Source organism: Gorilla gorilla, chromosome 19 (genome assembly GCF_029281585.2).
Source record: "Gorilla gorilla gorilla isolate KB3781 chromosome 19, NHGRI_mGorGor1-v2.1_pri, whole genome shotgun sequence".
Taxonomy (NCBI): Eukaryota; Metazoa; Chordata; class Mammalia; order Primates; family Hominidae; genus Gorilla; species Gorilla gorilla.
In genome coordinates this window covers 15329453-15344376 of record NC_073243.2, presented here as the reverse complement: position 1 = coordinate 15344376, position 14924 = coordinate 15329453, and the positions used below count along the sequence as shown (strand labels likewise).

General features: G+C 55.3%; 1 protein-coding gene across 5 annotated transcripts in view; it reads left to right on the top strand.

Moving 5' to 3' along the window:
• DOC2B (double C2 domain beta) overlaps nucleotides 1–14924 on the top strand; it is a 36350-nt gene extending 21426 nt beyond the window's left edge. For all 5 annotated transcript variants that reach the window (XM_055367065.2, XM_055367063.2, XM_055367064.2 and 2 more), the window contains 4 exons: nucleotides 2074–2231; nucleotides 9453–9534; nucleotides 10381–10477; nucleotides 11074–14924. In XM_055367065.2, coding sequence (XP_055223040.1) covers nucleotides 2074–2231; nucleotides 9453–9534; nucleotides 10381–10477; nucleotides 11074–11210 — 474 coding nt within the window. In that variant the 3' untranslated portion in view covers nucleotides 11211–14924. The remainder of the gene's footprint in view (nucleotides 1–2073; nucleotides 2232–9452; nucleotides 9535–10380; nucleotides 10478–11073) is intronic.

Genomic DNA, 14924 nt, shown 5'->3' with positions numbered 1-14924 from the left:
GTGTCTGCGTGGGCTCAAGCTGTGTATGTCTGGGTGGGCTCAAGCTGGGTATGTCTGGGTGGGCTCAAGCTGGGCGTGTCTGGGTGGGCTCAAGCTATGTATGTCTGGGTGGGCTCAAGCTGGGTATGTCTGGGTGGGCTCAACCTGGGTTTGTCTGAGTGGGCTCAAGCTGGGTTTGTCTGGGTGGGCTGAGGGCCTAGGAGAGAGGGTTTGGGGTGTGCAGCAGCCAGAAGGAAGAAGCCGGGTAGTCTCGGGAGGGCAAGGAATGGAGAAGCATCAGGCTGGCTGGGGATGGGGAGGCCTGGAGCTGAGATCTGCCTTGAGAGGCAGGCAGTGGCAGCTGCTGAGGCAGGGAAGGCACTGGATGGGCTCCCTACCTGGCTCCCAGCTTCTCCAGGGTGAGGAATGTACCAGAACTCTGTCTTCGGGGTTCTCCTGAGGGAGCCACATCCAGCACCCTGAGAGGCTCCAGGAAGCACCTTCAGGGAACTGGGGCCACGGTGACCCTTTTCCATCCACCAGGCTCCATTGTCATGGGCAGACCTTTCTGCCTTTCTTTGAACCCCCAGGCTGGAGTTGCTTGTATGAGGTTGAATGCACAGGGGACCATCTGTCCCTCCATTCCTGCCTTCACTAGTACAAGCCTCCAGTGGGCCCTTCGTGCCAGGCCCTTGCCCAGCCCTGAGGTATTAAAGATGACACAGGTATTATCTGGATGCGGTGGCTCATACCTGTAATCCCAGCACTTTAGGAGGCTGAGGTGGGTGGATCACTTGAGGTCAGGAATTCGAGACCAGCCTGGCAGACATGGCAAAACCCTGTCTCTACCAAAAAATACAAAAATTAGACTAGTCCCAGCTACTCAGAAGGCTGAGGCAGGAGAATCACTTAAACCCGGGAGGCAGAGGTTGTAGTGAGCCAAGATCGTGCCACTGCACTCCAGCCTGGGTGACAAGAGTCAGACTCTGTCAAAATCAAAATTTACAGGTAGAGTTCCAACTTCAAGGAACTTAGAGGCTGGGGCAGACCCCTGAGGAAGCAGGGGGCCACACCGGGCCATGACAGGATAAACCTGAGGCAGTGGGCGCGCAGAGGGGACGGCCAACCCACCCTGAGGGTCAGAAAAGCCCCCCAGGCCCAGAAGGACCAGGAATTTATCAACGGTGAACACTGAGGAGGTCAGAGGAGGGTGCTGGAGCTGTGGATTAAGGGTGCGCAAAGGTGTGGAGGTGGGACCCGGCTTCAAAGCCAAGGGAAAGTCAGGGCGGGCTGTGAGGAGGACCTGGTGGAAGACCGTCCGCGGAAGCCGAGCGCGCCAGGCCGGGGGCTGCAGACCCGTGAAGGGCCGCTTAGCACTAATGTTAGGCTCTGTGTGCCTCGCAATCTGTGGCCACCATGCAGCTCTGTCCTTAGGGCAAAAGCAGCCATAGAGAAGCATCACGGAGCTGGCAAGGCTGCGTTCCAACAACATGGTGTTAATGGAAGCTGAAGTGTGAATTTCATGTCATTTTCATGTGTCACAAAATATTTTTCATTTCATTTTTCTTTCTGCTATTCCAAAAAGTAAGAACCAGCTGGGCACGGTGGCTCATGTCTGTAATCCCAGCACTTTGGGAGGCCAAGGTGGGAAGATCCCTTGAGCCCAGGAGTTTGAGATCAGCCTGGGCAAAATAGTGAGACCCCTGTCTCTATTTTTTTGAAAAAGAAATTGTTTAAAATAAGGGTAAGAGCCATGCTTAGCTCACATCCCACACAGAGCCAGGCGTCGGGCCTGATCTGGCCCCCGGGCTGCAGTTGCCAACCCCTGGGCTGGCCCTTGCTGGGCTGTGAAGGCCACCGTAGGCCACATGCAGCCAAGAACAGGGAGGGTGTGGGTCAGATCCAGCCCTGGAAGAGCCCTTGGGAGGGAAGAGATGACAGAAGGGCTGTGAGTTCACAGTGAGGCCACTCACCAGGGACCGTGACCAGGCCCGGCTGCAGCAGCTGGATGGGCGGGCTCAGGAAGAGGAGGCCAAGGACGGCCAAGAGAGGGGTGGGAGCAGGTGAGGACTGAGTGACCGTCCCGTCCAACAGGTGGACAAGACCGAAGACAAGTCCCTGGAGGAGCGGGGCCGCATCCTCATCTCCCTCAAGTACAGCTCGCAGAAGCAGGGCCTGCTGGTAGGCATCGTGCGGTGCGCCCACCTGGCCGCCATGGACGCCAATGGCTACTCGGACCCCTACGTGAAAACGTGAGTGTGCCGTGCATGTGACCACCTGCCACGTCTTCACCTCCAAGGACGGGGGTCCGTGTGCCGGCTCCGTGGTCCCAGGTGGCAGGCACCCAGGGAGTACCTGAGGTACAGGGGCGCCTGCCACGTCTTCACCTTCAAGGATGGGGGTCTGTGTGCCGGCTCCGTGGTCCCAGGTGGCAGGCACCCAGGGAGTACCTGAGGTACAGGGGCGCCTGCCACGTCTTCACCTCCAAGGACGGGGGTCCGTGTGCTGGCTCTGTGGTCCCAGGTGGCAGGCACCCAGGGAGTGCCTGAGGTACAGGGGCGCCGTGTTCCCTGATGGGCTACCTTGGCAACTCCAGGGGTTAAGCATGGCCAGCCCATTTCACAGATGGGGAAACTGAGGGACAGAGAAGCTGAGTGGCTTCCCAGGGTCATGCAGATATTAGTTATCACCTGATGCTATGTCCAGGCCTCTCTGTGACTGAGGGGCCCAGGAGGGGCCATGAGTCGGAGGAGGGGACAAAAGGCGGGGCCAGTGCCGGGGGTAGCCAGGAGGCTGGGGGAGGATGCAGAGGAACTCTGCCAGGCCTTTGCAACTGCCCACATTTGCCCAGCCCTATACTGGGGCCACAGATGCGGATAAGAGTCCGCCTAGCTCTACCAACAGGGCTGATGGTGGGCCTGGGGAGAGACACTAACTCAGGGGGCCATGCCAGGTGGCCTGGGCCGTAGAGCTGTGGAGCTGTGAGCCTGGTCAGGAGAGGCTGTGTAGCTCTGAGAGCCAGGCAGGAGCTGGCGACCCTTTGGAGAGGGTGCCACAGGTGCCACAGTGACTACCGTCAGTGCTCGGGGCTCTTCAGAAACTAGGTAGGTATGAGTGTGAGCTCACAGGGAGACTCTGGAAAAGTGAGACTTGGGGAGGAATATAGTTCAGCAGAAAGGAGGGGCAGGTGCTTCAGGGAGGGGGAATGACAGAGGGATGGCCCTGACCTAGGGGACACCAAGGACCCAGGTGACTAAGGCCTCAGGGACATCTTGGCACCATGAAGAGGCCAGTACTCCTCGTGGCACAGCTCTAGGGGCACCATTCCCATGGCCATGATCATATTTCTGTCACTTTAAAAATTGTATGTGGCAGGTGCAGTGAGTTACACTTACATTCCCAACACTTTGGGAGGCCAAGGCAGGAGGATTGCTTGAGGCTGGGAGTTTGAGACCATCCTGGGCAACATAGTGAGACCTCCATCTCTACAAAAAAATTAAAAATTAGCCTGCTGTAGTGGCATGTCCCTGTAGTCCTAACTACTTGAGAGGATTGCTTGAAACCAGGAATTTGAGACCAGCCTTGGCAACATACTGAGACCTTGTCTCTACAGTTAAAAATAGTAATAAATTAGGCCGAGTGCAGTGGCTCATGCTTGTAATCCCAGTACTTTGGGAGGCCGAGGCGCACGGATCACCTGAGGTCAGGAGTTTGAGACCAGCTTGGCCAATATGGGGAAACCCGTCTCTACTAAAAATAAAAAAATTAGCTGGGTGTGGTGGTGGGCACCTGTAATCGCAGCTACTTGGGAGGCTGAGGCAGGAAAATCACTTCAACCTGGGAGGCGGAGATTGCAGTGAGCTGAGATCACACCACTGCACTCCAGCCAGGGTGACAGAGCGAGACACTGTCTCAAAATAATAATAAACAAATAAAAATAATATGACAATAATGGGATGGCCACTTTGGGAAGCAGCTGATAGTTCCTCAGAAGGTTAAACACAGAATCACCATTTGATCTGGCAATTCCACTCCTAGTTATATACCCAAGAGATAAGAAAAACATGTCCATCCTAAAACTTGTGCAGGAATGTTCATAGCAGCACTATCCACAACAGCCAAAAGTGGAAACACCCCAAGCGTCCATCCACTGATGAATGGATACACAAATGAAGTCTGTCCCTGCAGTGGAATATTAGCCCTAAGAAGGAGTGTAGCAGGTGCGTGGAGTATCAGTCATAAGAAGGCGTGTAGCAGGTGCGTGGAATATCAGCCCTAAGCAGGAGTGTAGCAGGTGTGTGGAATATCAGCCCTAAGAAGGAGTGTAGCAGGTGCGTGGAATATCAGCCCTAAGAAGGAGTGTAGCAGGTGCGTGGAATATCAGCCCTAAGAAGGAGTGTAGCAGGTGTGTGGAATATCAGTCATAAGAAGGAGTGTAGCAGGTGCGTGGAATATCAGCCCTAAGAAGGAGTGTAGCAGGTCCGTGGAATATCAGCCCTAAGAAGGAGTGTAGCAGGTGCGTGGAATATCAGCCCTAAGAAGGAGTGTAGCAGGTGCATGCTACACTGTGGGAGGACCTTGAAAACAAGATGCTAAGCGAGAGAAGCCAGACACAGACGGCCACGTGTTGCAGGACTCTATTTCTATGAAGTGTCCAGAATAGGTCAACCCACAGAGGCAGAGAGTAGATTTGTGGTTGCAGGAGCCAGGGGAAGCTTGAGGGGACATGGGCAGTGTGTAGAATGTGGTACTATGAAGTTAAAAATGAATAAATTTGAACTAGAGGAATTATTATAACATGGACAGCTGTCGAAAACACAACAAACGACACTCACAGTAGGATACTGGTTTGCGTATATATATGTTTTTTCTTCTGATTTGTCATTGACTTGAATCTCACGCGTATATATCCTTGCAGGAGGATATGCAATCTGAAGCCAAAATGGTGTGATTTTTTTTTTTTTTTTGAGACAGAGTCTTACTCTGTTGCCCAGGCTGGAGTGCAGTGGCGTGATCTCAGCTCACTGCAACCTCTGTCTCCCAGGTTCAAGCAGTTCTCATCCCTCAGCTTCCCAAGTAGCTGGGATTACAGGCATGCGCCACCACGCCAGGCTAATTTTTGTATTTTTAGTAGACGGGGTTTCACCATGTTGGCCAGGCTGGTCCTGAACTCCTGACCTCAAGTGATCCACCCACCCTGGCCTCCCAAAGGGCTGGGATTACAGGTGTGAGCCACTGTGCCCGGCCTATGGTGTGACATTTTTAAACCAGTTTCAATGCCCACCTGCCAGATGGACAGGAATTCCAGGGTCACCTGCTGGGTTGCCCAGAAAGCAGAGTCTTACCTGCTGTGACAGATGGTCTGGTCAACTTCCACAGGCAGGCGGGAGGCCATCTGGGCAGGGCCTGTCCACTGTACCACAAGCTCCTTCCTGCCACAGGTGGCTGTTGTGGGTGCTGCTGGACCCCTGCAGCTGGGTCCCACCTGCCAGCCATGGGCCAGGTCACGTGGCCTTTCAAAGACAGGCCAAGCTGTGGGCCACTCCCTATATCTGAGCCACGCCTCACCTGAGACCTCCACGTCTGTTTCAGACACCCTGGGTGAGACACGAGGGCTGCTGCTCAGGGCTCCTCAGGGGTCCCCATCTCTGAAAGGCCCCTTCATGGACCAGGGGCCTCTTCCTCACTAAAGCAGAGGAAATAAGGGCACAGATTAGATGGTAAGAGGGGCACCCCTCAGCTGCATCCTAGACCTGGAAGAGAGTGTGACCTGTGCCCCAGAAGAAAGGGAGGGACGTATCTAGCGGTTGATGCTGAGGGCCAAAGCTAGATGGGTCAAGGCCTTTTGTCTGCACTATTATTTTTATTTGTTTTCTTTATTTCTTCCTTTCTTTTTTGAGACAGTGACTCACTCTGTCACCGGGCTGGAATGCAGTGATGCAATCACAGCTCACAGCAGCCTCAAACTCCTGGGCTCAAGCAGTCCTTCCCCCTCAGCCTCCTGAGTAGCTGGGACTACAGGTGTGCACCACCATGCCTGGCTAGTTGTTTTTTGTATTTTTTGTAGAGACTGGATTTTGCCGTATTGGCCAGGCTGGTCTCAAACTGCTGGACTCAAACGATCCTCCTAGCTCGGCCTCCCAAAGTGCTGGGATTACAGGTGCAAGCCACCATGCCCAGCTAGCACCATTATTTTTATAAAGCTCATCTCTGGTGATACTTGCCCCAGTTTCCCCAGGCTGGAAGTTGACCCCAGGCCCAGCTCTTGAGGGTTTGATGGAAAACCCCAGGAGTAGCAGTGCCTGTGACAGTCGCTGACATGTCGAGTTACACGTAATATCCCTGAGCTGCGCGATGACTGCGTGTGACGCGCTCAGCAGCCTGTGCGGTCGCTCCTGTTGTTATCTCCATTTCATGCCAGCGAAAATGGCAGTAACTGGCAGCAACGTGCTGTGCCACCCTGGGCAACTCCCTTCTCTGGCTGTCTTATGTATAACCAGAAGGGGTTTCTTCTCAAAGCCACAGGCAAGCAGAAGGCACTGTGCAGAGGGCTCAGAGGTACACGGCACAGGGCGGCTCCGTGAGCCCCGGTGGCCAGGACCACTGTCCTGACAGCAAGGGAGGGAGAGACGCCACAGGGCGGGCCTCAGGGGCTTTGCAGGGTGGGCTTGTGCCAGAGTAGGGTGTGCTCAGGGAGGGTGCTGAGGGATCTCCCCAGAGTGGTCAGGTGAGGAGGGAAGGGCACTTCTGGTAGAGAAAACAGCAGAACAGAGGGCAACGCTGGCGGAACTGTCCATGGCTGAAGGTGCCGAGGCTGGAGCCTGTCGTGGAAGTCTGGTGGCTGAGTGAGGGGTCACCAGATGGGCACAAGTTGTCCAGGCTGAGGGTGCAGAGATCCCAAAACAACTTTCCTTCCAGGGGCTTGTGAAGGCAGGGCACGCAGGACCCTTCTGTCCCTGCTCCTCACCCGTCACCAAACAGGCCAAGGACAGTTCACAGCAGACACAATACCAATACGTAGAGAAATGGCCAAGGAGCATAGTAAGTAACTAAGGAAATCTGCTGTCTCCGGGTGGCGGGCTTAGGGGAATCCCCCCAAACTTTTTTTAAATCAGGTTTATTGAGGTACAGGTTGAGCGTCCCAAAGCTGTAAATCCAAAACCCCAAACATTCCAAGCACCGACATGACGCTCAAAGGGAATGCTTATTGGCGCGTTTGGGATTTCAGATTTTTGAATTTTTGAGTTAGGGATGCTGAACTGGTAAATATACTGCAAAGATTACAAAATATGAAAAAATCTAAAATTCAAAACATCTGGTCCAAGCATTTCAGATAATGGATCCTCAACCTGTATCATTCATATCCAGTGAGTTTTTCTTTTCTTTTCTTTTTTTAGAGACAGGGTCTTGCTCTGTTGTCCAGGCCAAAGTGCAGTGGCGCAATCATAGCTCATTGCAGCCTTGAACTCCTGGGCTCAAGCATCTTCCCACCTCAGCACTGTGAATAGCTGGGACTACAGGCATGCACCACCATGCCCAGCTAATTTTTAATTTTTTGGTAGAGATGGGGTCTCGCTGTATCACCCAGGCTGGTACAGTCTTGTTTCCACCACCAGAATCAACATAGAGAATATGACCCCAGAAAGTTCCCTGGCCCCAGGCAACCACTCACCTGTTTTCTGTCTCAATAGTGTTGCCGTTTCCAGACTTTCCCATGAAACAGTCAGATACTGTGTTGCCCTGTGAGTCTGGCTTCTTTCACATGGAGGAATGCGTTTGAGATTCATCTGTCAGTTGCATGTACCAGGAGTTTGGTCCTTTTTGTTGCTAAGTGGTCTTCCATTGTGTGGGTAAACCACAAGTTTGTTGTTGATGAGTTCCCCAGTTGAAGGGCGTGTGGTTGTTTGCAATTTTTGGTGATGGTAGAAAGCTGCAATGAACAGGTTTTTGTGTGGACATATGTCTTCATTTCTCTTTCCTAATCCCAACTTTTGTCCACATGCATTTTCTAGTGCTTCTGTAATAAACCAGTATTATTTATGCCATGAAAGTCACAATTTTAAAATATGCAAAGTAAAGCAACTATGAGATATCATTTTCTGCCTCTCAAACCAGCAAGGAGTTTTTAAATGATAGCATTCAGCTTTGTCGCAGGCACTGTGTGTCAACCATGCAGCCTTTCTGGAGAGGAACTGGGCAGAATAAGCTGGACATGGGCGTGTCTTTGGGCGGTGCCTTCACTTCTAGGGATGCAGGTTAAGCTGGACATGGGCGTGTCTTTGGGCAGTGCCTTCACTTCTAGGGATGCAGGTATTCACTGGACAGATGTTTGTTAAGCTCCCTGGTGCCAGGCCCAGGGAGTTGGTCGTGGGTGAGACCCCAGAGACCCCAGAGCACATTCAGCAGGGACAAGGCAATTGTCATGCAATTATCTATGCAGGAACAGGGTGAGAAGCTTTGCAAAGAAGCTGGGGACCTCTTGTCCCCTCCTCCAGCCTGCACATGACCTCCCTGTCATAGAGAAAGGAGTCAGCCTGGCTTTCAAGCACCACGCTTGTGCTTGCGGGCTGTGTGACCTTGGGCAAGTCACTCCCCCTCTCTGAGCCTCAGAGGAAGACAGCTGTTCTGCATCAGAGTCTAAGGCCTTAGTGGCTGTGGAGGGAAGAACATCTAGGTGGCCTCCCTGTGACTGCACAGAAGGTCTTGTCCTTCCTCAAAGCTCCAGTGGAGGTAGTGGTGACGGTTGTACAACTCTGGGAGTCTACTAAAGGCTACTGCGTTTTACACTTCAGAAGGATGGATTTTATGGTATGTGAATTATATCTCAATAAATCTGCTATTGTATAAAAGAAGCTTGAGGCTGGGGGTGGTGGCTCACGCCTGTAATCCCAGCACTTTGGGAGGCCGAGGCAGGTGGATCACCTGAGGTCAGGAGCTAGAGACCAGCCTGGCCAACATGGTGAAACCCTGTCTCTACTGAAAATACAAAAATTACCTGCGCATGGCGGCACATGCCTGTAGTCCCAGCTACTCTGGAGGCTGAGGCAGGAGAATCACTTGAAGCCGGGAGGCGGAGGTTGCAGTCAGCCATCTGAGAAAAAAAAAAAGAAGTTTGAACAAGAGACCAACTCTGCTAAAAACTCTGTTCTGGTGGGAAACGTGAGCTTTATCAAAATTAGACTTCCAGAAATGAGGAAAAACCCCTTTCCTAGGGGGATGGAGGGCGCCCCCCAGGGTTAACTTCAGGAATGTGTGTGTGAACAGAAGTGCGGTGGATGAAGGGACCACTTGCTTCTGGAAAACAACGTCTCGCCTTTGCCACAAAATAGCGTTGGGAAAATCCAATGATTAGGACAAAAGAAGGGCCCAGGAATCTCTCTCCAGGGACAGAAAGCTCTTTGAATACCTGCTGGCTTGATCTATACCCCATAGCATGTCCCCATCCTCTGCCTGTCCATTGGATGTAATTCCAGATACCTGAGGCCAGATGTGGACAAGAAATCCAAACATAAGACAGCGGTGAAGAAAAAAACCCTGAACCCGGAGTTTAATGAGGTATGAGGGGCTGGTGAAGCTTCATGAAGGCCATTCCTCTGCCCCACAGCAGTGGGGGTGTGGCTGGGTTTTCAAAAGGTCATGGTGGGATGGGGAGGGTGGTCAGAGATGGTGGGGAGGGGCTGCACCAAGCCACAGACACAGGGGAGCTGGGGGACCCCTGGAAAGCTCTTGGCAGGACTTGTCGGATGTAGGGCTGGGGGGAGGGAAGTGTTGAGGGGAGTCCTGGGTTCCTCATGGAGGCAACAGGGCAAAGAGGGGGTGAGAAAGATGGGGAGAAACTCTGTGTGGGGCAAGGGGACTCGAGACACCCTGGGGCCCCAGGAAGTCTTCCGCCCAAGGCGGCAAGTACGGCTGGAAATGCGGATTCCCCCCAAGGAACAAGAAGGAAAGAAGAGCAGAGGGGCCTTGGGTAGAGCCCACGCCACACCAGTGATCCAGAGGCAGGCAGGGGAGGTCGAGAAGATGCTTCCAGAGAGTGAGGGGAACCCCGGATGGAAGGGAGGGTCCCACAGAGAAGGGAGGGGTCAGCAAAGCCAGGCCCCAGAGAGGCCCAGGATGACAAGGACTGTGGGGCGTGCAGTGCCTCTGCAGTCAGGAGGCTCCCGGGGTGTGGGGAGAGCAGGCTCAGGGACAAGGAGCAAGCGGGCGAGGGGACAGGGGCCCTGAAGACCCCAGTGGAGCTCAGGGGGAAGTGGGCGAGACATGTGAGCATCCACCCATCATCCACTCTGAGCACTGATCACTCCCGTCCCTCCTCTTTCCCTACACCTCATACCCCTCCTGGCCCCCGGCCGAGGCCCAGGCCTCGTGGCATCAGCCGTAACACTCCCTTCTTGCCAGCAGGAGTTCTGTTATGAGATCAAGCATGGGGACCTGGCCAAGAAGTCCCTGGAGGTCACCGTTTGGGATTACGACATTGGAAAATCCAACGATTTCATTGGTAAGGGGGCATAGTGGGAACACCGTCTCACTGTGTGCCTGTCCTGGATCAGGCCACAGCCCGTCTTTCCTGGTCCATGGGGAAAGCTGGAGCCACGGACCACCTGCCCCTAGGTCAGGGGCCTCAGACCTTCTCCAGCATGACCCTTGTGCCCCAGGAAGAGACAGGCCCAGAGATGGAAGGAGTTCTGGGAGGGTCACACAGCACTCTGTGGTGGAGCACAGACAAGAGACAATGATGGGCAGTGCCTCGGGCTGGACTCTGAGCCCTAGAGGGCCCCAAATTCCCAGTGGGCCTGGTGGCTGCGCATAGTGGGGCTGCCCGGCCCTTTCTCCCCTCTTCAGGCCCCCATTCCTTGACCCCTGATGCTGCCTCTGCACCCTGCCCCTATCCCTGCCCTGGTGGAAGAGAGACAGGATGGCTGGGCCCTGACGGGGCCAGAGTGTGGCATGGAGGTCAGGTCCTGTTCATGCTCAGAACCCAGCGGGCAGTGGGAGAGGCTGGCCTTCGAGCACAGAACCTGGGAGGGGGCATGGGCCCCACGCCTGGGAGTTGGGGGTCCCTGTGCCCCAGCTGCCCCTCCTGTCCTCCTGCAGGTGGTGTGGTTCTGGGCATCCACGCCAAGGGGGAGCGCCTGAAGCACTGGTTTGACTGCCTGAAGAACAAGGACAAGCGCATCGAGCGCTGGCACACGCTCACCAGCGAGCTCCCAGGGGCCGTGCTCAGCGACTGACGCCCACCCGCCACTGCTACCCCTGCCGCCACCTGCGCCCAGCACGGCCGGCCCCGGGCTTCCCCAGCAGCCACCAAGGCCTGTGGCCCCCACACTGGGGGAGATCCAGAACCCCTGCTTGGACACAGAGCCACTGCAGTCCCCGCTCGGAGGATGTGGAGGGCTCAGCCACTCTGGGACGGGGAGGGCAAGGAGCTGGGGTGGGGGGCTCTCAGCCCTCTGGGGCCCAAGAGGCCGGTGGTGGAAAGAGACCTCAGCACCTGCCCAGGGGAAGGGGACACGCCCATCTGGGAGCAAAGACCCTTGTAGAGGCCAGCCCTGGCTGAGAGGACAGGAGTGTGGGGGCGCCTTGGCGGACAGTGGGAACAGAGGAGGGAGGTGGTGAGCAGACAGACAGGTGGAGGATGGGACCTTGAAGACTGGCTGCTCCAGCCCAAGAAAGCCTGACTGCATCCCTCATCTCCTTCGCTGCTGGGCAGATGGAAGAAGCAGGCCTGCTGGCCGAAAGTCTGCCAGAGTTCCCGGAGGCTCCTGATGATGGGTAAATTGGCACATGCTTCACTCAATGATTCCACAAGCCCTGGGGGTGAATGAGACACAGGGCCTGCCCTCAGGGAGTTCCCATCTAGTCAGGAAGCTGGGAACAAACCATTCCAACTGGGGTGAGAAATACCAAGACCAGCTTGGCCAGTCTGCAAGTACCGTGGGCTCTGCTGACTCTGCTGGGAGGTCAGGGAAGGCTTCCTGGAGGAGGCGGTGCTTCTCCAAGGCCTTGGAGGGTGAGTGGGGGCTTCTAAAAGCAGTCCAGGCAGTGGGAGTGGTCTAAAACGGCCTGGAGAGAGAAAGCCAATGGGGCCGGGGTGCTGTGGACCCAGGGTCTCCTCTCCAGGGGAGGGTTTGTTAGGAAGGTGTGAGGCTCGAGGCAGGAGGTGGGGGACGTGATGGAAACACCATGGAGAAACTGGTGTAGGCTCAAGTTCAGACCTCAGACCCAAGTCTCCCACTCTGATCTCTTTCTACTCCTGAGGGGCCTCAAGGACGGAGCCCGCCCCTCCTCCTTCCTGGCATAAGCATCAGGTCCGCTGCGGTGGAGAAAAGGGTCCCTTGTGCTTGGGAAAAAAGCAAGCATTCCTACACGTCCTGACTCTGCCCTCCCCTCCCCTCCCCTCCACTCCCTGGCTCACACTGGGGGCCTCCGGGTGCTTGCTCGTGGCATCTTGGTCCCACTACCGCCGCAGATGTCCCTTTTGGGAGTAATCAGTGGCCGTCCAGGGCCTTGTCCACCCTCCAGGAGCTGAGCAAGAATCACCCTGGCTGGTGGGCCTGTCTGCTCCCCTGAGTGAGACTCCCCAGGAGGCTTGAGAGTATCTGAATCTTGGGGCCCATGCCTGAAGCCCACAAACTTTCTCTGCCTACCAAGGGCCCCTCAGGAACGCTGGGTGAACAAATGCAGAGCCAAGGAGTTGCACAGCCAGAGTCCCAGTGTGCTCAGCCCATCAGTGTGTGATGGAAACAGGCCCAGAGAGGTCAGGTGACCTGCCCAGGGCCTTCCAGGCCCCACACAGCTGGAACCAGGATCCACAGCCCCCAGCCCAGAGTGCTGGACACCACGCTTCAGGGGAATTGGCGTGCTGAGCTCACACCAGAGAGGTCCTGCTAGCTGCCAGCTTGGGGCTCCCCCGCCTGCTGCCCACCCCTTCAACACCGATAGAGGGACTCACAGGCACGATGGTGGGACCTTCCACTGCAGACACAAAGCACACCACCACCTGAGGTCCAGGGTTATGATTTGAATCCTACCAAGTGCCCATCAGGCCTTTCCCAGGTTGCGGGGAAGACAGGACCCCAGCCCCCACACAGTCCCTGGCCACTTGCTGCTCCTGGAGACTTGTCTCCCCACCTTTAGGAAGGGTTTTTATGTGAAGGTTTTTGCATGCACTGGTCTGAACGCATGTTCACAGCCCTGCAAGGTGGGTTTGATTGGGTCATCCCCATCTTGCAGGTGAAACAGGTTCCCAGAGTCTGAGTAGTTTGCCAAGGCCACACAGCCAGGAAGGGGTGAACCAGGACTCAAACCCAGGTCCTCTGACTGCCACTTTCTCTCTCTGGGGGTCGGTACCCCCAGTCCCTTCCCTCTTGGTCTGTCGGAGACTCAGCAGAGACACCAGGTGAAGGCTCAGTAAGCTCAGGTGCGTGATGGAGACCTGGGGTCTTGTCACTGTCCTGCCACCTCATCCGCTGGCTTTGAAACCATCCGTGCTACTTCAGGCTTCCCCAGAGGTGTCTAACCTGGCCCCAAAACTCAGCCACCCCACCCTAGCCTCTGGGGGCTGAGGCAAGGGCTCCTCTTTTCTCCACACAGAATGGGCACCCTCTGGGGGCCTAAGGTAAGAGGTGGTCTCTTTCTAAAAGGCCTGGTGTCTAGTTAAGCTCTGGGTATCTTCTTAGCTTTGCTTTTTTGGGGGTCTCATTCAGAGAGGAGATTTGACAGCCTCTCTGAAGACACAGAAGTGAATGGCAAAGCGAGAAGAGGCTGTACCCCCCACCTACCATGACTTCCCTATTAGGCACATGGGGAATGTGAGGCCCAGTGGGTGAAAGGGGCCTGAAGGGGCACAGCTGGGACAAGAACCCAGAACTCCAGCCCCCCAGTCCAGGGCCCTCTACTGCCCAGGCTGTGCAAATGGGGTTGGGACCGAAAGATGGGGACAGTCAGGCTGGGAGGCGGGCTTACTGGCCAGCCAGCCCAGGGGCAGCACAGGAACTCCCCAGGAAGTTTGGAAACCTTCCTTCCCTAGGATCTCAGCACCCTTTTAGATCCCGTGCAGATTGTCTTTCTGTTAAAGCGTTTTGAGGCACGATGGCTCACGCCTGTAATTGCAGCACTTTGGGAAGCCGAGGCTGGCGAATCACCTGAGGTCAGGAGTTCGAAACCCGCCTGGCCAACAGGGCGAAACCCCATCTCTACTAAATATACAAAAATTAGCCGGGTGTGGTGGCGCACGCCTGTAGTCCCAGCTACTCAGGGAGGCTGAGGCACGAGAATCGCTTGAACCCGGGAGGTGAAGGCTGCAGTGAGCCAAGATCGTGCCACTGCACTCCAGCCTGGGCGACAGAGCAAGACTCCGTCTCAGAAAAAACAAAAAACAAAAAACACTTTGAGAAGCTGCAGAAGCGGCTCTGCCTTTGACCCCGAATGGGCATCTTTACTCGGGTCCATCATCCCCACAAAGACAGGAAATCTGATACCAAAAAAAAAAAAAAAAAAAAGTCATTCCAGGTGTCAGTAACCAGGCGCTGCCTCCAGCCCCGCCCCGCCCGCCGCCCCGCCCGCCGCCTGCGCCAATCCCCGACGGGCCCGTCTTCCAGCGCCGAAGCGGTCACCTCCTGACCTCTAGTGGCAAGCGCGGGGAACTGCGCCCCGGCCCGTCCGCCAGCTGAGCCCTGGCCGTGCATGCCGTGCCCGTTGTTCCTTCGCAAACCGAGTGAACCTCCCGATGCATGGACTCTGGCTGTCGTCGACGCAGACTCTCGTGCACTGCTTAACCCCGTTTTGCTGCCATGTGACGGCTGCAGACACTGTCCTCAAACTGCAGTCCCACAGACAAGTTTTGTATTTTGGTCTGACCTACCCGAAGGTGTCCTTTTTAAGTCTTATTTGTTAATATTTATAATGACATATAATCCAAAGTAAATGGAAACGTCATATTGCGA